Here is a 25,109-nt window from a genome sequence, read left to right as displayed (position 1 = left end):
TATGCTGAGTGACCTGTGCAGAAAGGAAAATGGAAGATAAGCGTAAATGTCCCATCAATGATGAGGTCATCAGAGATGAAATGCAGTTTCTCATTTGGGAAAGAAATTGACCATTCTCTTTCAAAGGAACTATCCTGGAAACACTGTAAGTGATTTTGGGAAATCGTAGAAAACGTAAATCTGAATGGCTGTCTTTAGAACAAAAGTCCAGTCTCTTAGTTGATACAAGCAAAAAGAGACAAATCTGCGTGTTTACAAATAAACAGTTTTCTTTAAATGTAAATATTTTTATACATGGATCAAAAGGAATATTTTGACAGTACACATTTAATTTTGCATGACGGACTCTGCACTTCCTCTCAGCACAGATGCAACATGTCAGTGGTATTTGATGGGAAGTAAACAGCACCAGGTGTTCATGTGCACATTACACAATTCACAAAGAATTCGAGATAGTAGTTTTTGAGTTCATTGATCTAGATGTGCTTTATGAGGTTGGTATGTGCCAAATTTAGGGGAACTTTACAGAACAGGTAGCTCTATGACAACTACGTCCTTGGATAAGAGTGGCACATTTAATGCCATTTCTAATGTCATTTATCCAGCTTCAGAAGGTTGTTGTTGTTGTGGTCTTTAGTCCAAACTCTGGTTTGGTGCAGCTCTCCATGCTACTCCATCCTGTGCAAGCTTCTTCATCTCCAAGTAACTACTGCAACCCACAGATCTGAATCTGCTTAGTCTGTTCATCTCTTGGTCTCCCTCTACGATTTTTACCCTCCACACTGCCCTCCAATACTAAACTGGTGATCCCTTGATGCCTACCAACCGATCCCTTCTTCTAGTCATGTTGTGCCATAAACTCCTCTTCTCCCCAATTCTTTTCAGTACTTCCTCATTATTTACTTGATCTACCTGTTTAATCTTCAACATTCTTTTGTAGCACCAGATTTCGAAAGCTTCTATTATCTTCTTGTCCAAACTATTTATCGTCCATGTTTCAGTTCCATACATGAGTACACTCCATACAAATACTTTCAGAAAAGACTTCTGGACACTTAAATCTGTACTTGATGTTAATGAATTTCTCTTCTTCAGAAATGCTTTCCTTGCTGTGGCCAGTCTACATTTTATATCCTCTATACTTCAAAAGGTATAATTTTGAAAAAAGGGATCTGACAAGCTTGTCATTTTCCATGATGCTCATTCCAAACAACAAAGGTGTACCAGTCCATACTTTGCCAAATCAATTAATGGATTTCATCACATTCTGCTCATGGAGTGATTGAATGACTTTCCCTTATCCCAGGTACCTGTATTGAGCTTCTTACTATGTCAAGTGCTCTCCATTTGACTTTGGAATGGTCATGTCCTTGACAGAGCTGGATCATAATGTTCTTACTGACCAGTGCATATCTTAATAGCTTAGACTACTTAATAAATACTGATTTTAGTATGTGGTATGTGTTAAAATTCACTGGTTTCTTCATTTTGGGAAATTTAGATTGGCAAATACTGTGGAACTGGCTTGAAGATAGTAATAAATCTTTCCTGAAAAAATGTGCCATATTTCATAGCAGAAAATCAGAAGCTAGATTATTAGTTTCCTGCCATACTTGCCTAGCACTTGTAAAATATGACTCTCGAGTGATGAATTGGTAATATATAGAAGCTGCATTTGCAAACGTCATGTTTCAAATCTCTGTCATGCTATTCTAATTTCAGTCATTTACAGAGCTCAAGATTTTTTTCATGTTTAGTGTCCTGTCCATTCCCTTCATCTCAGCATTCTGGTGAAAGTATCTTACCCTCCTCCTGTCTGCATCATCTGTTTCAATTGATTTATTTTTTATTTATTTATTTTTTAGTAAAAATTCCAAAAACTGAAAACTTTTCCGTTTAGATTAGATTAGATACACTGTTTGAACAATACAGCCGTAATGAGGAAAGCTTCATGAATGTGGAACATATCAGACAACCATAATACATTATGTATATTCCATGTGGAAACTAATATGCTTTGATATTGTGTTCATCCAACAGTTCTTCAGTGAATTTGCCCTCAGGGAAGTGAAACAACTTAAAAAAAATTAAAACTTATTTCCATGAACAAATAAATATAGTAGTTAAACAATGGAAAAACCCAGATGGAATGTAACAATACCAGAGAAGGAAAGTTGCTACTCACCATATAGAGGAGATGCTGAGTCGCGATAGGCACAATGAAAAGATTAACACAATCATAGCTTTCGGCCTTTGTCAGCAGTAGACACACACACACACACACACACACACACACACACAAATGCAACTTGCACACACATCTGCAGTCTCAGAGAGCTGAAACTAACAGTGACTAATGATGGTTGAGGCCAGGAGGGTTACGGGAATGTAGGATGTACTGCAGGGAAAGTTCCCACCTGCGCAGTTCAGAAAAGCTGGTGTCACTGTCCTCACCCATCCAGCCCTCTCCCTGTTCCCATACCAGCACTACACAGCCATCATTTCACTGCCACACCCAGTCTTTTAATTTCTTTTTATTTCTCTCCTTTCCACTACTTACCCGTTCCCCCCCTCCACACCATCTCTCCTGCCCTCCGTCCAAACTGCAACACTTCACTGTCCGCCACTCCCACCATACTATCCCTTCCCTTCCCCGCCCCAGCCTCCTCCTTACCCCCACCCAGTCGCCACTCCCATCATGCACTGGTACTGCACTGGTACTGCTGCTCGCAGTGTAGTTTGAGCTCTCTGAGACTGCAGACGTGTGTGCAAGTTGCGTTTGTGTGAGTGTGAGTGTGTGTGTGTGTGTGTGTGTGTGTGTGTGTCTACTGCTGACAAAGGCCTTAATGGCCGAAAGCTATGATTGTGTGAATCTTTTTATTGTGCCTATCGCGACTCAGCATCTCTGCTATATGGTGAGTAGCAACTTCCCTTCTCTGGTATTGTTAATATAGTAGTTGTTATAGATAAGTAAATATACACTCACTAAGCCACATAAAAAAACCGCTAAGGTGAAAAGGATAGATTGCTACTCTTCACATAGAGATAAAGGAAGCATTGAGTTGCAGACAGAGGGAAAAGAAGACTGCAAACACACACACACAAACACACACACACACACACACACACACACACACACACGCACACACGCACACACACACACACACGCTTGTCCACTGGAGATCAGAATAACCTATTGTTGCTGAATAGGGGTGCAAACTTTCCAGTAGTTACAGGGACAACAGCCTGGATGACTGACTGATCTGGCCTTTTGGCATTAATCATTGTGGTTTTGCTATGTACTGCGGCATAGATAGAGGCAGAGAGGAAATTATAGCTGTTAAATTTTACATAGACATGTATCTCTACTGTCTAATGACAATGGCATCCTTCTGGGTACAATATTCCAGAGACAGAACAGTCTCCTAGAGACTATGGAGGATGACAATAGCATTAAAAAGAGAGAGAGAGAGGGGCAAAGAAACTGGTTCTCTACCTGATTGTACAATAATCCCTTAGAGTATTTGAGAAGAGGAATGGATAGGGTAAAGTTGGATACAGTCTGAATTACTGAAAAACTGTAGCACAGGAAAAAGAGGACATCTGTTCACACGATACAGTTTTAAAAACACAGAATCGAAAAAGGTAATGTCAAGGTCGTTCTAATAATGAACAAAATATCAAGTATACTATCCGATAAGAAGTATCTGGCCACCCCTACGTAATGTGGAATTGACCACTAGATGTCATGAGAGGTGGACCCGCCAGTATAAAAGGAGGTGGGCAGTAGTGTGTTGTCAGTAGAGAAGCACTGACAGCAGAATACTTTGGCCAGGAGAGCTCAAGAGCCTTTGAACATAGACTAGTCACTGGATGTCACCTAAGTAACAAGTCCATCAAACTTTTCAAATCATCTAAAACTGCCCAAGTCTACTGTTGGTGATGTGATTCCGAATTGGAAACGTAGGAACAATCACAGCTATATCGAGCAGATTGACCTCGTATACTGATAGGCAGGGACCATCAAGCATTGCAGAGGGTTGTTTAAAAATCACATGAAATCAGCTGAAGGAATCATTCACTAAACATGACCAGCAGCCAATATAGCACCATGCCTATGCAAAGGGAGTGAAAAAGAAAGGGCTACAATGGTTGAGCAGCCCCTTGTAAGTCACCTTTTTCTGTGTTCAGTATTGCTTGATGTGATGTAATGAGCAACACCACTGCACAGTGGATGACTAGAAACCCTTGATGTTGAGTCATGAATCACAATACACCCTGTAGCATTCTGATGGAGGGGTTTGGGTTGGTGAATGTGTGGAGAACTGTACGTGTCATCGTGTGTTATGCCAACAGTGAAGTACGGAGGAGATGGTGTTACAGAACAGGGGTGTTTTTGATGGTTAGGTGTGGTTCTCGCATTGGGCTTAAGAAAATGCAAAAGGATATGAACACGTTTTACAACATCGTGTACTGCATACCTTCCATACCTCAGTGTTCAGCACTTCTGGCTGCTATGCTGAGAACCCGAGTTCCGCACCCAGTACTGTCAGAGGTTTCCTTGATGGGAGGACTGGAACGGGATTCAATCAGTCTTATGAGGCCACTTGAAGATTTACTCGATCGAGAAGTAGTGGCTCCGAGGTCAAGAAAGTCAACAGCAACCACATCCAAGTGATACCTTTGGCAGAAGATGGAAGTGCGTATGATGAGATATAAGAAATTATTCAGTTAAGGGGGGACTGATATGTCATTATAATGGGGGACTTGAGTTCAGTAGTTGGGAAAGGAAGAGGGGGCAAAGAGGAGAACATGGTCTGAAGAAAGCAGTGAAAGGGGAAGCTACCTGGTAGAATTTTGCTCAGAGCAAAATTCAGTCATTATAAAGACTTAGTTTAAGAATCACAAAAGAAGACGTGGGAGAGACCCAGACCCAGTGAGAGGTTTAAGTTAGATTATATAATGGTACAAGAGAGATTTTAGAACCACATTTTAAACTGCAAAAACATTTCCTGGACCAGATGCGTATTGTGACAATAATTTATTAATTATGAAATGCAGGAAGATAGGAATTTAAGGAGGTCGGATCTGATTAAGCTGAAACTACCAGAAGATATTGAGAGATTAATAGTGATTACATGGCAGTGACTGAATGAAATAGCTGGAGTGAAATAGTTAAGGCATTAAAAAGAAAATGCCCATTAAAAATCCTTGAATAACATTCCACAACAGATGTCAATCACAATGTAAAAGACACTAATTATATAGGTGATAACATAGTATTTATTCAGACATATCTACACTCATATTTACAATAGAAGAAGTACTGATTATACTCACTGACTGAGATGTTAAGTGATAAAAAAAGCACATTTACAGTAAATGTTGCAAAAGCTTTGGGTCACTGTCATTCTTCCAAGCTAGTAACAAACATACACACTCAGATATATAGTCACAGCACCGCAGTTCAGCTGGAATCACAGGCTTTGTTAGGGTGAGAGGAAGAAGGGTACTATTGGTGGATGAAAGGTTTTATATTGATGAAGGAGATATGGAGTCATAGGAGATATGGAATTTAACATACAATGAGAGAAAATGGTGTGCTCTAGAGGACTATAAAGGACAGGATTTTACTGTTTCTTTTTTTTTTATTTTTACAAAGAAATTTGCCAAACACCCATGCAGAATGTGAAGTCATTTTATTTTATTTTTGCTACCAGTTTCGGCAGCTCAGTATGCCATCTTCAGACCTCATATGCGCCTCACAAAAATTATTGATATTGACGTACTGGGGCCATCTATTTCTGGATACCATGAATTCTCAAGTGCTTCCTTCGAAGACTTATTGGACTTGAAGACTTGAAGTTGCAGTCAAGTTTTCAAAGGAAGCACTTGAGAATTCATGGCTTCTAGAAACAGATGGCCCCAGTATGCCAATATTGATAATTTTTAGAGGTGCATAGGGGGCCTGAAGATGGCAAATTGAATACCAAAACTGGTAGTGAAAATAAAATAAAATAACTTCTCAATTTGCATGGCCATTTGGCAAATTTCTTTGTTAAATATTTGACCAGCCATTGTCCCACGTCCACAATGGGTCAACAGAGAATAAAGAAAAGATGTCAAGGGTGTGGAGGAATGAGGATAATGTGTCTTGGCCCTATGCCCAGATTACGAAAATATCACAAATGAAATTGAACTAAGCAAGCAGTTTAATGCATTTAGTGGCAGCAATAATTCTTGTGCGTGGTCCACGAAACAGTGGAGCAGAATGTGACATGCAGATGCCTACAGTGTTTTTATGAGTCTGTATATCTTCCTCTTGAATGGGCAATAGGCAACCTCTCATCTAATTGCATAACTGATATATAATGTGACTGCTTTCACGTGTGGGTAGCCTTTAATTGGGCAGAAAATGCCTGTGACTGGACAGTGTTAGGAGATGGTCGGTGGCTGTATGGGACAGATCGTGCACCTGGTCCGACCCCATGGGAATGACACATGGAGTGCGGGATTAAGAGTAGGATTTTAAGAGATATTCTGTAGTGTTGGCAGGTTGTATATCCCTCATCTCAGTGCATGGCAAGAGGCAGCCCTGGTGGAGGACGTGACTGAACATTTCATGGCTGTTGTAATACTGGGTGATCAAAGGAGTGCTAGTCAGTGGTTGGTTGTCAGGTTTACTGGTGTCAGAGGAGCAGATGGCATGGGAGATTTGTTTATGGATGAGCTGGGTAGGATATTGTCTTGTCAGTAAAGGCTCTGATAAGGTTATCAGTATGTTTCAATAACTTCTGCTTTCCACTGCAGATGATGCATCCATAGATGACAATGCTGTAAAGAAGAGACTTTTTGCCATGGAATGGGTGATAGCTGTCAAAGTGGAGGTACTGCTGGTGTTTGATGCTCTTTTTATAGACAGGCGTATTTACGGAGCAACGTGAGAGGCAGGGATCAACATCTAGGAAGGTGATTTGATAATCTGAGAAGGAACAAATGAAGCAAATTTGGGAATAGGTGTTGAAGCTATGGAGGGAAGAGTGAAGGTTGTCCTTGCCATAAGTCCAGATCATGAAAACATCATCATTGAAATTGAACCAGACAAGAGATTTTAGGTGTTGACGGGATAGGAAAGATTCCTCCAGGTGGCCCGTAAATAAGTTGGCATAAGATGGTGCCATGCAAGTACCCATGACAGCACCACAGATCTGTTTGTAGATCTGACCTTTTAAAGTGAAATAATTGTGTACCAGGGTGTGGCTGGCTAGGAGGATTAGGAAAGAGGTGGTTGGTTTGGTACAAGGAGGACATTGGGAAAGGTAATGTTCCATGGCCACGAGGCCATTGGCATGCAGGATATTGGTCTACAAAGACATTGCGTTCAAAATGACTCAGAAGGAGTCTGTTAGTAACAGGATAGGAACTATGGAGAGGGAAGTGAATAGTGTCTTGAATGTAGAATGGGAGGGTACAGACAATAGTGTGGAAGCGTTGGTCAACAAGTCAGAGTTTGTTCTGTGGGAGCATTGTACCCAGCCACTATGGGAGGGCCAGTAGGCAGATGTGTGTGGTTGGGTTTGTGGAGAGAGGAGTAGGTAAAAGGTAGAAGTGCATGGGGTTACCAGTGCGAGGAGTCAGGTACAGGTTTTGGATTGGACCTAAGTCCTTGGGAAACTGCTTAAGGTCATATTGGACTTCTGGGATGGGCTCGTGGCAGTAGGGTTAGTATGCAGAGGTGTGGTAAAGTTGGCAAAGACACTCAGCCATGTAAACATTATCATTCATTATCACTGTGGTGGAGCCTTTGTCTGTGGGAACAATGATAAGGTCTGGATTGTTTTTTAGAGTGTGGATAGTAGTGTGTTTCATAGCAGTGATAGTGGGCTCACCAGGAAGGGATTTAGGAAAGGAAGGTGGGGACATGTTGGAAGTGAGGAATTTATGGAAGATTACCAGGGATGACTGCATGGAAGAAGAGGAGGATCACAGTTGGAAGGAGGTTAGAATTGTTATAAACAAGGTTGTAAATGAGGTTTAGGTTGGCTGTTATCAGTGGGGTGTGTGGTGTAGAAATATTCCCACTGCAAGGAATGAGTAAAAGAAAGAATGCCCTATACAAGGCCAGCATGTTTGCAGTTAGAGGCCTCTAGAAACAGCAGGGGTCAAAGTTTGGCAGAAAAATTGATGACAGTGTTTCAGGATGGATGTTCAGGAGTTGTAAGTTTCTTGGAGGGTGGAGGAAGTTTTTGGGGATTTGAAAGGCAGAGTAAGTCAGTAAGGCATGGTCATGGAGCTATATGGGTTTGACGGGGTGTTTGGTTCAGACTAGTAGGCTTTCTCTTGGGTATAGGAAGTCTCATATGGGCATAAGATGGGAGTAGCTGGGGCAGGTTTCTCAGTTGGTGATGGGAATTTTATTCCAACTGTTGAAGGCCAAATTTTCCTTTTGCAGTGATGACACTCAGGAAGGAGGTGACAGTAAAAGGATGTTGCCAAAGGAGTAGAGGCTGTCAAGTATCATTTGAGTTTGGGTTGTATGATTATGAAAGACCAGAAAATGATTAAGGTTCTTGCAGTTGGATGGGTGACAGCCTGAATGCCAAATTTAATCGTAAGCCCATTAGGCAGGATACCATGTGCCAGAGAAGATTTTGGAAAGAGGATGTGTGATTGGAGTTTTGCAAGGGCAAAGAAGAGTTTTCAGAACATGCGAACATAGAATGAGCAGGGATCCGTGTTTGGGTGGTTGGGAGACAAAAGGAGTGATTCAAAATTTGTTAAAAAAGATTTAAGATAAAGAGATGAAAACTTCTTTTCGAAATGTTTTGACTTATATATGTTGGAAGTTGAGAAGATGTTTTAAAGAAGTAGGAAATTTAGTTACCTGTGTACGGAATGAGGTGGTGGCTTTGGAGTCGGCAGGACACAAGAAATAGTATTGTATAAACTTAGTGTCTTCTTCTGTCTGTTACATTCTCAGAACCTCTGGCCATACACCCTACAGAACCCGAGTAAACCCATGAAACCATTGTCAATATATCTGCTGTGAATCTTAATTATACAAGTTTTCTTTCCAAATGCCTCGCGTTCTGCTGCACCTCCAGATCCAGTCATGCTATTATTTTGCACTAGTCAAATATCTACTCTCCATCACCTGTTCCCCATACAGTGGTGCCACAGTTTCACTACTATCATTTCTGACCTCAACCAACTGAAAACAGACATTTAACCTTCAGTCTTCCAGTCAGTGCCCCAGTCCAACAGTGATACCACCTCTTTCTGCACTTATCCAACCACGTCCTGACTGTGGCTACCATCCAGGAATTTCTCTCCTCCAATTTTTTCTCATCTCCTTTCTTCAGACTCTGCTCAATAACACTAACGTTTTATAGAGGAAAGAGCATCTGCCCACAATCTTAAAACATCCTGACATGACCTGTTTCTCTGCTGGTAGCTTCCAGCAGTATGATAATTCTTTACATTGAGCAGGTCTTTGTAATGTAGATTCATTGCTCACCTTTTCTCGTAGCTGTTACACTCAGTACTCTTCAGCATGTCACCTCTATGGTGGACTCATACAAACCTTCTTCTTTCTTGACACATTAGGCCAAGTTGTTGTTGTGGTTTGATGCAGCTCTCCATGCTACTCTATCCTGTGCAAGCTCCTTCATCTCCCAATACCTACTGCAACATACATACTTCTGAATCTGCTTAATGTATTCATCTCGTGGTCTCCCTCTACGATTTTTACCCTCCACACTGCCCTCCAATGCTAAATTTGTGATCCCTTGATGCCTCAGGACATGTCCTACCAACTGATCCCTTCTTCTAGTCAAGTTGGGCCACAAACTTCTCTTCTCCCCAATCCTATTCAATACCTCCTCATTAGTTACGTGATCTACCCACCCAATCTTCAACATTCTTCTGTAGCACCACATTTCGAAAGCTTCTATTCTGTTCTTGTCCAAACTATTTATCGTCCATGTTTCACTTCCATACATGGCTACACTCCATACAAATGCTTTCAGAAATGACTTCCTGACACTTAAATTTATACTCGATGTTAACAAATTTCTCTTCTTCAGAAACGCTTTTCTTGCCATTGCCAATCTACGTTTTATATCCTCTCTACTTCGACCATCATCAGTTATTTTGCTCCCCAAATAGCAAAACTCCTTTACTACTTTAAGTGTCTCATTTCCTAATCTAATTCCCTCAACATCACCCGACTTAATTCGACTACATTCCATTATCCTCGTTTTGCTTTTGTTGATGTTCATCTTATATCCTCCTTTCAAGACACTGTCCATTCCGTTCAACTGCTCTTCCAAGTTCTTTGCTGTCTCTGACAGAATTACAATGTCATCGGCGAACCTCAAAGTTTTTATTTCTTCTCTCTGGATTTTAATACCTACTCCAAATTTTTCTTTTGTTTCCTTTACTGCTTGCTCAATATACTGATTGAGTAACATCGGGGAGAGGCTACAACCCTGTCTCACTCCCTTCCCAACCACTGCTTCCCTTTCATGCCAAGTAGTCTATTGCAATCTTCTGCTTCTGCTGATAGTACTTATCTATCCAGATAGAACCTACTAATTATCACCAGTACCTCTACTTTAATAGCTGACATCTTTTCCACATGAAGAAGACTTTCTCACAGCCATCAATGGATGACTCAATTGCAGTGATGAGTACTTCCTTGCCAGTTATGCTTAAGGTCTTGCTAAGTCCTTCATCCATCGAACCTATTCCACCAACAGATCTCCCATGCTGTACCTCCATATTCTCCAACACTTCAACCACACCCATTAACCAGCCGAAAAAAGGTAACCCCCTATTACAAAAAAATCACCTTGACTGGGGCAGCTTAACCATGTCCTCCTCTGGGCTTAAGCTATCTTTCATTGTGTACTGAAATTGGAAACATCCTCACCCAAATATCTTCCTGTATTTCCAGGAGCCATATTTCTTCTTCCATCCAAGGCATAAAATATCCTAGTCTGTGTTTCACCATACCCACCCTCAGCCCTTTGCCATTTGGGTCATATCTGTGTGAAAGTTCCAGATGAGTGACCTGTACCATACCAATTCCCAGCAACATTATATCCCAGTCCCATCACAGATGTATTCTACCTCATAAGAAAGAGGTTGACTTGTTACAACAAGTATGTTCTGTAGCAATTCTGAGTCAACTCCTGCACAGACTTTTATGTGGGCTTAATCACATACCTGCTGTTCTCCCACATGAATGGCTGCTGTCAAGCTATGGTCAAGAGAAGCAACTGTTGTAATATGTGAATATGCCCCCGTGATCTCCAAAGAGCAGCTCAACTTCCCTGAATTGCATAGATTGGAATTGTCTGTACGATGTATCTTCAACCCCATAATTCTCATGGCATCCATCTTCATTATCTTTTGTGTGTCCCACACCCATCTCCACATCTGTTCAAATGCTTCTCTCTCTCTCTCTCTCTCTCTCTCTTATATACTTCCCATCAACCAACAGTTACCCATTGCTTCGGACTAGTTTGTTTCAGCCTTCTACATAGTGGCCCAAAGAATGTATACAATGTTTAATTGTTCATTACTTCAAAACTAACTGACAAGAAGGTCTCATTTTTGGTAAAAGTATAGCTTAAAGTTTAATTTGTTAAAATCAGTCTAGTGTTCGAAGTGGTTACTATTAACATCCGTATGTGGGTGATGCCACTGAGATGTTGCATGAACAACTGACTGCAACATGTGCATTTGAACATTTGTACAGTTATGTTCAATCTATTCTTGGAGTTCATCCACTGTGCTTGGTTTTTGTCAGTACTATGATGTCTTGATTGGAAGGATGAAGCTATTAAGTCTCTGACTAAGATCGCTTGTCACTGGCGGTGTTTGGTTGTTTTAAATGATTATTTTAAATTTTGCAGCAGTATCTCTGTGCCAGTTAAAGAATAGGCAGGTTTCTAAATTCCATCTCCATTTTAATATAATTTTTTTATAAAAAGTGGCATGCTCTTCGTTTATTGAACACTTTTTTATACCTCTAAAAGTAAATCAGCATGAAGCACACAGTTACTTGGAAATGTCTGTTTGTGAACTATACTTCTCAGAGGCTCCATTTCACATTATCTGTTGGGGTGTATACTGATGTACCCAATTGAGGTTTACTTTTGAAAGTAATAGTTAAGTAACTGAACATTGTTTAGGTGCTTTTCACTTAAGCAAATTAGCTAACAAAAAATATTAGAAGTTCGTTGAAAATTAGTCCCTCAAATATTTCTTAGATTCAGGCAGAAGATTGTAAGTGTCTGGACCAACCACAATTAAACTCAGAACTGTGGGCCTGGTGGTAAGGCATATGGTAACTTTAAGCCATGGCATATTTATAAATAACACCATAATTAAAATTTAATTTTTTTTATTAAAGTCAGTGGGAAACAGTTGTTGTAGGAATACACCAAATTTAATCAGCAAAGGCAACACTCAGCATACAACAGAGGAAATGAGTGGTGCATAGGCACTTGAACATAGTAGCTTAGTTTATGAAACTATTTTGTATGACATGTGCACTTATGTTTATATTGTCCTGGTGACTTCCTGCACAATACTGTCAGTGTGTGTGTGTGTGTGTGTGTGTGTGTGTGTGTGTTTGTAAATGGTACAGTAATATCTTTTATGTCATATTTGAATGTGCTGTGTAAACTGACAGCCAAACATGACCTTGTTATACTTCGTGTAATTTTATTAGCTCAATCCTTGGCAATGAGCAAACTTTCCTGTATATGAAACAAATTATTAATGATTCAGATGGTAAAAATTCTTTGTTTTTTAACCATGCTAATCAAATTATACTATGTTGATTACTCAAAGAAACCAGTGTTTGAACTCTGGTAACTGGTAAATCTTCAAAGAGAACAACTTTTTTTTACAGAAAATCCATTATCCACTTCTCTCTTGACTTGGTTACTCCCGTATAAATACTAAAAATGAAGCATAGTCTGGCTTCCTGTAATAAAGCACACATACAATTGCTGTGCTAACACTTGCACCTTAATTAGAAGCCATAGTTCACATACATAGAGAAGTTTTATGGTGAGCAAAGAAGAAAAGTATATTTTTCACACAATTAAAAAAAAAGAAATGGTTTAATTATAACACAATTTGTTGATTATTTTTTGTTATTTGCTTGTAGCACATCCAGAGTGTGTGAAGGTTTGCAGTAGTGTGAGATGAAGGGTACAATAATATTCACAGTGAACAACAGTATATTTTACGGGACAGTATTTTATAATTATTTTGCTTAGAGAGAGAGAAAGAGGTGTGTGTGTGTGTGTGTGTGTGTGTGTGTGTGTGTGTGTGTGTGTGTGTGTGTGTGTGTACAGACATTTGGATGATGCATTAAGAGAGAACAGTGACTCATGAAATGATCGTGATGACATACTAGTTTGAGTCAACACTCACAGAACATTGTTGGAAACTGTTAAGCATTTACCAACTACTTACACTTTTGTGGCTACCATGTACCAGATGTATGTGTATAATTGATGAGTTAAATATTATAACCACCTCTCGTTTGTGGCAACCTGTATACCTATAGTGAGTGTAGCAAAAATGACATAATATCTAAGTTGATAGCATACACCACTGATACAGAAAACTTCTGTGGTCAGCTTTATATATAGAGAATGAAGGAAGATGGAGATACAAAGGATTTATTCTAATGACCCTCCAATGGCAATGAGTTTTATCAGGCTCATTGAATACTAATTTCCTGCATCATTAATATGTATTGGAAGTTGAAAAACGATACTGAAAGTGTTAGTATACCAGTAGACATTTTATGTCCATGTAGTATTCAAGAACATGTATGTTGAAGGCTGGCCATCTAGGAAAGAGTAGAGGCAGCAAATTTTGTTCCTGCTGCCTACAGATTGCAGTGTGGAGGCAAACACACATTTCAGAGCATATTGTTCATTACACATTATTGCAAACAGAGCTCTGCAGCAGACAAACTTGACCAACGAGTTCCATTTAGATTGAGAGCAAGGTTGCTGTGATCAAGTTGAGGAATAAAGGCTTTCTTTTGCACCAAATGGAGGTTTGTGACAAGAACAGTCATTTTTCTAGAAGACCAGCACTGGAGATATAAAAGACAGTATTGGATCATATGGGGCCCAAGCATCTAAGGTTCACAGGGAGCCTTTATGTTTTGCAGAAACACTCCCCCTCTCCTTTCCACAAAGGCTTTAGACTCAGTTGGTATTATTTTTTATCACTGAAAGGGTTGGTTCTTCCCATTGGACTTGGAATCTTCCTGTTGCCCGCACCAGAAGTGCAGAATGTGACACGACAGCCACGATGTTGTGTTCTAATTGCTCTTCCCAGATTTGATGAATATTAAACCTTTTAACAAATTATCCATGAATCAGATTCGCACAATTAATAAGCACATGCGACAAGGAGCTGAAACCATATTTATGCAAAATATTGATGTTCGTGTTGTATACTTGCATGATATTGACAGCTATTATAATTTTTTATCCCAAGTGTAGTGTTAAATCCAAAAAATCTGGAAAATATCGGCTGCACAAAACTGTAGGTCACAGTAACTCTCATAGCAATCAGCCAAATGGGCTGTCAGTCAGAGTGGACAAGTTAAATAATACATTTGGCACATCATGAAGAACCAGTTGAGTTGTTCTGAAATATTTCTTCACAATCTACAGGTAATGTCTGGTGCAATATATCCCTGATCACTGACCAAGCCTTCCAGAATATTCACGATATCACACTGGAGCCATTTTGCATGTCAAAGGTGGACCAAGTTACTCTTATGTAGACAGAAAAAAGCTGTGGTCATGTCTAACTTCCTAGGTAGTTATTATTGTGACAGCTCTAACTTTTGGGTGCGTATGACCCTAGTTGTTTTTGTGCCTTAAAACAAAACAAACAAAATCTCCAACTCATTGTAGAATTTCTGTTTTTTCTTCGTGTCCCCAATGTACTAGCAACCATTCTTTTTGTTGAACTTCTGTGCAGTTAATAACAGCATTGAAAGCACTCGTGCATGCTTATTCTTCCATATACATATTTATTGTGTATGCTCATTTACTTGGTCATACATTGCACAAAGCCAAAGAATATCCTCCAAACTGGAAATTTTATAATTGCAATATTTAAATTTACAGAAGTCAGCTCATCTCCTTGTTCCCAGTGTACCTTTGCCAACAATAAGCAGACAACCAGGTGTGCGTTATGCATCATATACTACTGTCAACAGCCGCTCCCCTACAATTCTGGGAACTGCTGTTCAGGTATTGTATGAACAAAGATTATTTTTACCATACTTGTACTCTTAAGTTACCTTAGATAACCGAATTCACTTTGGTTTGCACATGCCACTTTCCTTGAAATATTAATTCAGTGAAACTTTCATAATTTTCAATCTATGTGAGATAAATGATAAAGCAAAATTATCCTGAAAATCAGTTGTGCAACAACATTGGAAGTCCATTTGCAACCTAATTGTACTTCCTTTGTTGTACGATTTTTCATATCTGAATGACAATCTAAAACCACAATACTCATGACTACAGTTTAGCCCACTGTCATATCTATTAATGTATTAACGTCAAGTACAGTGCATTGGTGGGATCAAATATTTGTACAAGACACCTGTCAGCATGGAACTAAAATATTGTATGTGATACTTCTTGTATTTCAGTTTCTAATGTGCGTAGAGCAACATATTTCCAGGAATTTTGTATTCATATTATCAAAAGGTCAGCAGGAACAGTCATGAAATCTTTCTCAGTAAATTAATGGGTTTATACTGTACCTGTACTGCTTAAGTTCCCTGAATTGTACTGCAGTGTGTTGACATAATTCTGATCCCTTGCGTTGGGACCGATGTTCTAGCATTTTGGTCCCCCCCCTCTTTTAAACCAACCAACCAACCTTGTGTTGGACAATTATGCACTTTTCAATGGAGTAAAACAAGGGAAAACATCTGTAACATACTGGACTTTTTAAACTGTGTTTGTGGGAACTGTTGTCACAGTTTTTCTATGTTACTATTCTGGCTCTGGTTTATTGTGGTTAAAATGCTTTTAACCCTGTCTGAAAAGCAAGAAAGTTCTTAATTGTTTTCAACATTTCTCTCTTTGTGAAGTATTCCCATTAAAACAAGAAAATAGTTAATTTGAAAATATTCTTGTTTGTGTTTGTGGTTTTTGATATTTCATAGTTACATATATTGATTGTCTCAAGACCCGTCTTCAGATCTACATTTGATTGTGGATTATTGTTGGATGTTTAGATGTTTATTTAGTAGCCTTTTGGCACATATACCACGTTGTTGGCTTTATCAATTGAAGTTACTTCTGTTCTGCACACCAAATTCCTTTTGATCCACAGTTCTGGGTAATTTTTATCATCATTGCAATACCATCTCACCTCATGACATTCTGGGTGCTCCGTTTTTTTTTTTTTTTTTTTTTTTTTTTTTGTCAGGAAGTGCAGTTAGGACATATTTATTGGAAGCGGGAATTTCTGTGTGTGGACCATAGATAGATGTCTAGTCCATGTATCTGAAATGGTTTGTATCCCTCTACTAACCATTGTAAAGATGCTATTTGTCTCATGTGTTCAAAATACTGAGTGCAAGACACACATTTTTTTATGTACTGTTCAACTTTCCAATTTTTGTTTTTGAACAAGTTTGGTTCTGCAGTGCAGCAGATAATTGCACACCTCCCTACATGTCCCACAAGTACTGCTTCATGTGCTTGTCATAGGACTTCACCACACAAGCACACTGGGGCAGCAATTCACTGGCTTCTGTCATGTGTGCTCAGTTGTGTGTGTCACAATCATTGACTCTGTGCATTGTTGTGTGCAGTGTATGCTTCCATTGTTCTTCACTCACTCTCATTTGTTGCAGTGCACATGCCTACCTTGTTAGACTATGCATCTCAAGACTGAATGGTAAGTGATTCTTCAGGAAGACACATCTTGAAGATAGCAGCAGAAGTACATTACTCCATATATTACAATATATTAAGCTCTATATTTGCTCTTCTGTCATGTGGTAATTGTTTTTGGCTCTTTTCAGTTGATGGGATGCTTATGCAATGGGTGTTTCATTGCATCTACTTCCTGCAAAATCACACAGCTCAAGAGGGCAGTCAATAAGCCAAAAATTGATTATTTTAGGACACTCCTCAGAGACATTCACTGGAGTGATGTTTACAGTTCTCATGGCATGAATGAAAACTATAACACTTTTGTTAATAAAATGCTTACCTTATTTGAACATTGTTTTCCCCCAAAACTAACCAAGGTTAGAGCAAAGTCTACAAAGAAGCCATGGATTACTCAAGGAATGGAGGTATCTTGTAAAACAAAAAGAAAACTGTATCTGTCAATCCGAAACAGTTCTGATGTTGATGCTATAGCACATTACAATAAATACTGCATAATATTAAAGACTGTAACATGGACATCAAAGCAAATATATTACAAAGAAAAGATAGTCATATCAGATAACAAAATAAAGACAATATGGGACATAGTGAAGGAGGAGACTGAGAGAACCAGACATGGAGAGGGACAGATAGCATTAAAAGTAAATGATACATTGGTGACAGATGTGTATAGTGTTGCAGAACTTTTTAACAAACATTTTATTACTGTTACTGAAAAGATGGGGTTGTCAGGTTCTGTAGATGCTGCTATGGAATACCCAGACCAGACATTTCAAGTAATTTCCATAATATGAATTTGACCCTCACTACCCCAGCAGAAGTAATGTCCATCATAAAATCTTTAAAATCAAAAACATCTAGTGGGTATGATGAAATATCAAATGGCTCTGAGCTCTGTGCTATGGGACTTAACATCTGAGGTCATCAGTCCCCTAAACGTTGAACTACTTACACCTAACTAACCTAAGGACATCACACACATCCACGCCAGAGGCAGGATTCAAACCTGCAACCGCAGCAGCAGCGTGGTTCCAGACTGAAGTGCTTAGAACTGCTTGGCCACAACGGCCGGCGATGAAATATCAACAAAGTTAATTAAAGAATGTGATTCTGACTTAAGTAGCTATCTGTGTAACCAGTCGTTTAGCAGTGGAATATTTCTTGAATGGTTGAAATATGCTGAAGTTAAGCCACTGTTTAAGAAGGGGGATAAAGAAATTGCTTCAAATTTCTGTCCAATTTCACTTTTGCCAGCATTCTCAAAAATTTTAAAAAAGGTAATGTGCAATTAGCTTCATAACCATCTTGTCACAAATAACATACTGTCAAAGTTGCAGTTCGGCTTTCTAAAGGGTTCTGATATTGAGAAGGCTATCAATACCCACGAGTATATGACTAACATACGATGACAAGCAGACAGAAGAAGTGGACAGTGTTAAATTCTTGGGATTACAGCTTAATAATAAATTCAACTGGGAGGAGCACACCACTGAACTGCTGAAGCGTCTTAACAAATCTCGATTTGCAATGCGAATTGTGTCAGACATAGGGGGTATAAAAATGAAAAAGCTGGCATACTATGCTTACTTTCATTCCATAATGTCATATGGGATTATTTTTTTGGGTAATTCAGCAAGCCAAGCTAAAGTTTCCCAGGCACAAAACATACAATAATAGTTATATGTGGTGTGAACTCAAGAACATCCTGTAGAAGCCTGTTTAGGGAACTAGGGATACTAAGTATTGCTTCCCAATATATTTATTCCTTAATGAAATTTGTCATTAAAAATATATCACTTTTTCAAACCAACAGTTCAATCCACAGAATCAATACTAGAATAAGAATAATCTTCACAAGGATTTAAAGTCACTTAGTCTTGTACAAAAAGGTGTGCATTATTCAGGAACACACATTTTCAGTAACTTGCCAGCAGCCATGAAAAGCTTAACAATGTGTATTACCTTATAAATAAAAAAACTTTTTTAATTTTAAATTCAGTGCATTAATTCGATCTTAGTAAATGAGTGTTTGTAAAATGATTCTTTCATATAGTGTTCATTAAAAAAATTGACGATCATTCCACTTGGGACCTGTGGAAGGTACATTAGCTTATTTGTTACAGTTGTAAATATTTGTCATGTATTGTTATTTTTCTGACATGTTCTACACCCTGAAGGACCTCCTCACTACGGATCAATTGAAATGAAAGTAAATCTAATCTAATCTAAACTAAACACACCCCACTGTGAAACTGCTGGCATTGCATCATAAGATAAAGGGTTTTTCATAGTTAACATATGCGAGAAGAGGATTAGACCTTAGCAGCACAGTCAGTACGCCAAAGCCTCTTCACATTCCACAGTTCAGTGGAAGTTGGCACCATTTTTTTGCAATTGTGTGATGGGCCTTGTTTTTGGATAGTCAGATACAGATTTCGAATAATAATTTGATAGACCAAGAAAGGATAGCCTACATCTTACAGTAGAAGGTGCTGGAATGCACAGTTCCTATGTATTGTAAGTTAGATTTGATTCATTTCTGGCTAGTGATATGACACATCTAGCATACCTCCTGCAGAATGAAATGACATTTCTGCAACACCAGGTTGAGTTGCTGCTTCACCAATTCTTCACTACTGATTTAAAATGGTGTGGAATTAGATATAGCTTCCTGTAAACAGATTGTGCATCCACAGTGGGATACTGGGTAACAGGCATTGCCAGAAGTGATGCATTAGGACTGAATAATACTGCATAATCTTCTAGCAGCAGAGTAACTCAATTCCCATTTCTCCGAAATTAGCCACATTGGTAAGCATTACACTACAGTTGTCTTGCTTATGAGCATACTATGGCATAACAAGCATTGTGCCCTATTCATTATGTTGTTATCCCCCAGTGGCTCCTCAACAAGCAATGTTTCAGTTGATAGATTGGTTCCAACATCGATCCATATTATCTTGCCTGTTTTTTCTTGAATACTGACCTGGAAGTTGAGCTTGAGTGAGTATGATCACAGTTTAGGAATGGTGGTAAGACCTTTAGCACCCTCCCACACCAGTTTGGTGTCCTTAATGATGGCATCAACAAGGAGCAGGACACCATTGAGTGTGTGTGTGCCCATTTTAAAGGTGCTACATGAGAACTGCCAGCTATTATAGATTGTAATTGTTATGAATTTATCACAAACACTTTGGAAAACAATGTCACATTTGATCATGAGATATACATTAGACACAGAGAGAAGGGGTACATTGATTCTTCCCAGTGGGAACTGGCAGTAGATTTAAAATGCCTTTGAGAGTGATGACCTCATGATAATAGCCTACACACAGATATCATTCTCTGAGAAAATAGAGAAACATTATACCAGTCCCTACCTGGTATTGGCTAGATGTACGGTACTAGAATGGGTAGATAGTTACTACGATGCAAAGCCAAGATATCTAACCCATAAAGAGCACTATAACTGCTGCTTACCAGAGTAAGTACTTCCATCCAAAACCCGAAGTTACAGTGGATCAAGGTAAAGATAACAATTGCTGATCCCAGTGATCTTACAACATTTTTAGCTACACCTCTTAATTTACAGTGAGGTGAACCCATACTGGCAGACACCGAGAACCAAGAAACAACTGACACTCCTGTGCCTAGCAAAAATTTCTCCTTCTGCCTGGTACACGGAAGTCTGCCACTAACACTGTACACTGCTGACCAGTGACTGTATTTACCGAAAGCGTTGCCCATTGGTTCCAGCTCTTGTGTGTCCATTTCACACATGTGTGGCACCATGTGATCTACCACATGTGGACCTCCTCTGTTATCTACACTTTATCTCTCAGTGGCCCATTTGACTACCTTTATCACACTGTTGCACTTTGCAATCACTATACATATGTCCCAGGCAGTGGCAACAGTAGCCACTCTTGTGGCTGCATATCAGATTCTATTTCTTGCAGAGTAATGGTGACAGTTACAGCTCCTTGCAAGGTAGCAGGGAATCTCTGTCATACCTTGCTCGCATCTCAGCCAGTAGTCTGCACAGAAATGTGTCCAGTGTGTCCTGCTCAGTGTCTTGGATCACTACCAGATCTACTTCTGTGCTCCCTGATAGGGTGTACTTTTTCTTACTGGCTTTGCAAATACAGTCCACAAATACCTCATATCCTCCCCCAAGATGTTCCTAATGAATGCTTTGTGGTGCCTACTGGTACATTTTAGTATAAAATGTTCATGCAATCCAGCATCTAAATCCGCGAAAGTTTCCACCTCACTTAGTTTTTGTGACACGTTATACATAAACACACATTGTCTGTCCTTTTTAAACATGCTACGTGACAACTGGCAGCTATTATAGATTGTTTGTAATTGTTATGAATTTATCACTTTATATACGGGATGTTACTAAAAAGTTACTGAGATAGACATTTTACACTTTGGTGTTTTGAGACAGTTGGAAATTCGCTAATGATATGCTACTAAAATGTTTTGTAGATTATAATTATTTCCCTCCTGAACATATAGTAAACCTGTCTATGAATGTCTTCATCACCATGGCTTATTAAAATCGGCAACACTGAGCGACAAAGAAAATTCTTTATTCTACGCACATGAATCTAAAGGATAAGAACAAAACTGCTTCTGAACCAAGTTCTCAAGGTTCGAGACATTCGTCTGTAAGCTGTTGTGGTTTTTCTAATACTGACCCTATTATAGTAGTGGGTGTTTCCTTTTGTTTTAAATTGTGCCAGGAGCAATGTGTTATAGAGTGATAAAATTTTCAGTACTTTTGTGACATTATTTGTTCTCAGTGGTTATATTCATCATTTTAAAATTCAGAAATGTAGGTGTAATGTGTTAGCTGCTAAGGATTTTTTTAATTGTTTTGTCAAAAATGCAAGGAATCGGGCGTATTTTTATTCCTTCACCAACTATTAATATAACTGACAATGCAAAATTAAACAGTTCGAATGATATCTCCAGTGAAAGTGAAAAAAATATTAAGGTGGAGGCTGCTGTAGATGTCCCAAGTACCAGTAGTCATGGATTTACTTAATCATGTCAATTGTGAGAAAGATACCTGAAAAAATGAAAGTAAATAAGATTAACAATAAATTAAGGGTTGGAGAGCTTCTGGAATATAGCGTTTAAAGCCCTAAATAAGGCCCCACTCCAAATATACCACATCAGAACTGCAGCCTGTTCTCAGGGTTGGCTGCTATGCTACACTCATGAATTGTTCTTCTGAAAACTAACTTGAGGCTGCTGCAGCCCTCAAATTCTCAAGAGAAACTCCAATTTCTTCATCTGGATTTCTCCACAAACAGTATGACCAAAGTGTATTTAGCTATGCCCAATCCTGTCATATATGTACTAGGTGGTGATGGTTTTCTGCCCTTTTTGCTATCCTCAACTTATTTTGTTCCTCACTCAAACAACAATTATCCACACACAACTGTGCAAACTGATCTACAAGGCGCTGCACCACCCCTTGCTTGGTAGCTTTCACATACAACTATTAGTTATTAAGGATAGAGAGGGAAAATGCACATAGAGACAGGTTGCACATGGCAAAAGCACTTGTAAGCTGCCACTCTGTGCTCTTTATTGATTTATAGAGTATTGTTACTTGCTATAATCTGTGTGGTTGGGAAATTAGGCATCGAACATTCAAAAGTAGCCGGTACATGCACTGATTAAAGTTCTGACAGCGAGCCTATGACAGATGCCCTATCCATTGTCCCACACTTTTCTATAAATCATTCCCTTCCAGAAATTCTAGTAATAATTAAGAGGTTGCAGTATGTGAACACTTTTGTACAACACAGTTAATTTACTTCACTTTAAATTCATATATTATGTCTGTGCTTCCCAATCACACTCACACTACAGTCATTCACCTATCACTAATTTGTATGAGTTTACCATGCTCATTTTTTACTGCACAATTGCCTTTTAATTATATAACAACTCCCCTGATACGAAATTAATCCTGAGCTTCAAAATTATTACTTTGACCATGATTTCTTCTCTCACACACATATGATTCCTACTTGCTTGATGACTCTGGCATGACTGACTCACTCCGTCACACCAAACGATCTCCAGGCACCAATCTATCCCTTCTAGAATTATTTGGTGCCCCAATCAGTGATGCTGCTGCACTGTAGCAAAGGTGCATTAGGCTAGATTCGATCCCTCAAGTACAGGGTCGATATCTGCACCTTTACACAGGCACTCATCAATCCATGACGACACATGCCACTGACGACAAATGAGTGGTCACTACAATAGCTAAGTTCTTTGCTGTTGATGGTGTTTTCCCATGAGAAAAGTCTTTGGTGTGGAACAGAAACAAAGTTGATAGCTATGATATTTTGTTTTGTTATGTTAGTAAACACTGTACAATAATGTAACTCAAGAATCAACTTGCCCAACAAAGTAGATGGATCAAAATGCACTCTTTAGTGTACCCACCCTTTGGATTCTGTGGAGAGATTCTGAGGACTGCTTTTCTAGTGATGACATAATACTTCAGAAACTTGATGAACATCATTAAGTTTGTAGTTGGTTGCAGTGTCCTGCAGAGATGGTTTTCATAACCTGACTACCACATGTGCTGATATTAATTTATTGTCAGTCATGTTGTAAAAGCTCAAGAAATTAATTACTGGCTCTGCAGTTGTAAATAGTGTTTATATAATAAATAATATAAATAATGTTTGTATTTTTTTAGAAAATTTATGATGCATGCATGTATTATTCTACCCATGGGTACCTACATTTGTATTTGTTTGTAATGTACAAATGCACATGGATTTCATTGCAGTGTGTTTTGATTTACAAGACTTTTTCCATAACTACTCAGTTGTACTCCGGGTAATTTTAGTGGCATATAGAGAGCTTTTCATTACTCTTTAAAATAGATATCCTTGTCAATAAATCTTTCTTTTGTAACTAGCTGCATGTCTGTTACAGGTTGTTGCCAGTAAGCCTCAACAATCTGCAACTATTTTGCCTGTGGCAACGTCATCTGGTAATTTGTACTTCACAACAGCAAGACTTTCAGCACCACCTCCCCTAAACAGGGTTAATGCAGCGAGCAGCACTCCAGCAACATTGATATACCCAGCTACATACTCACAGGCTGGAAGCAAAAAACAGCCGAAAGTTACACAATCAAATTTTGTAAATAAGTGATTTCTTGTCTAAGTGAATGAGAAACTGTGAATGCAGATTAATTGCAATTATTTTTCAATTATAGTTAAGTGGTGCTAAAACTATTTAAAAATTTGACAACAGTGTCTTGTTGTTAATGAGCTCGTTGAAAGGATTTGTACCAGAGGAAAGTGAACACAGAAACATTATCAGCAAATAACTAAAATGTGTACTCTGCACAGGAAATATCTTCTATGTTTCGAAGACAAATTGCATTCATACTGTAAATGTAAAAAAAAGAAAAAACTGCAACATTGTATATCTGCTCAGACTTGCAGGTGACTTTTCTTCTGTTTACTGCAAAACAAAAGAATTCCTTTGTAAAAATGTGTGTTCAGGCAACAGAAGTTTAGTATGTGTAGTCACAAACCTGTGTACAATGGACTAGTGTGTGTGTGTGTGTGTGTGTGTGTGTGTGTGTGTGTGTGTGTGTGTGTGTGGTAAGTAGATGTTTTCCCAGTACAGCTTTGCAGAAGTTAATTTTATAAAAAAATAACTTAATTTGTGCAGTCTGTTTTCAGGTGTGTAACAATACAGAAATTGTAAATTAATGTAAGTTGGTCCACTTGGTTGTATGTCCATAATTTGTGTGTGTGTGTGTTTGTATATAAATATATGTAAATATCTAGAATGAAACTGGATATTAAAGATTGGAATATATTTTTATATTAAAGAGACTAATGAAGATTGTTTATTTATACTTTTTCTCTCTGTTTTGTAATATAACAGTAAACGGTTTACCCCCCCCCCCCCCCCCCCCCTCTCTCTCTCTCTCTCTCTCTCTCTCTCTATATCTATCTATATATATATATATATATATATATATATATATATATATATATATATATATATATATATATATATATATCTGTCCTACTCCCGCCCCTACCTGTTTTTATTGTTCTATCTGTT

General features: G+C 38.7%; 1 protein-coding gene across 3 annotated transcripts in view; it reads left to right on the top strand.

The window, feature by feature from the left end:
• LOC124774962 (reticulocyte-binding protein homolog 2b-like) overlaps positions 1–24,865 on the top strand; it is a 170,571-nt gene extending 145,706 nt beyond the window's left edge. For 2 of the 3 annotated variants that reach the window (XM_047249686.1, XM_047249685.1), the window contains 2 exons: positions 15,183–15,308; positions 23,958–24,865. In XM_047249686.1, the coding sequence (XP_047105642.1) occupies positions 15,183–15,308; positions 23,958–24,179 (348 nt within the window). In that variant the 3' untranslated portion in view covers positions 24,180–24,865. The remainder of the gene's footprint in view (positions 1–15,182; positions 15,309–23,957) is intronic. The other variant, XM_047249687.1, reaches the window with a different exon arrangement.
• Positions 24,866–25,109: the final 244 nt, after the last annotated feature.

This window comes from Schistocerca piceifrons, chromosome 2, assembly GCF_021461385.2.
Source record: "Schistocerca piceifrons isolate TAMUIC-IGC-003096 chromosome 2, iqSchPice1.1, whole genome shotgun sequence".
In the NCBI taxonomy this organism is placed as follows: domain Eukaryota; kingdom Metazoa; phylum Arthropoda; class Insecta; order Orthoptera; family Acrididae; genus Schistocerca; species Schistocerca piceifrons.
Note: the sequence above shows the minus strand (reverse complement) of the source record. Positions and strands in the feature narration are given on the sequence as shown.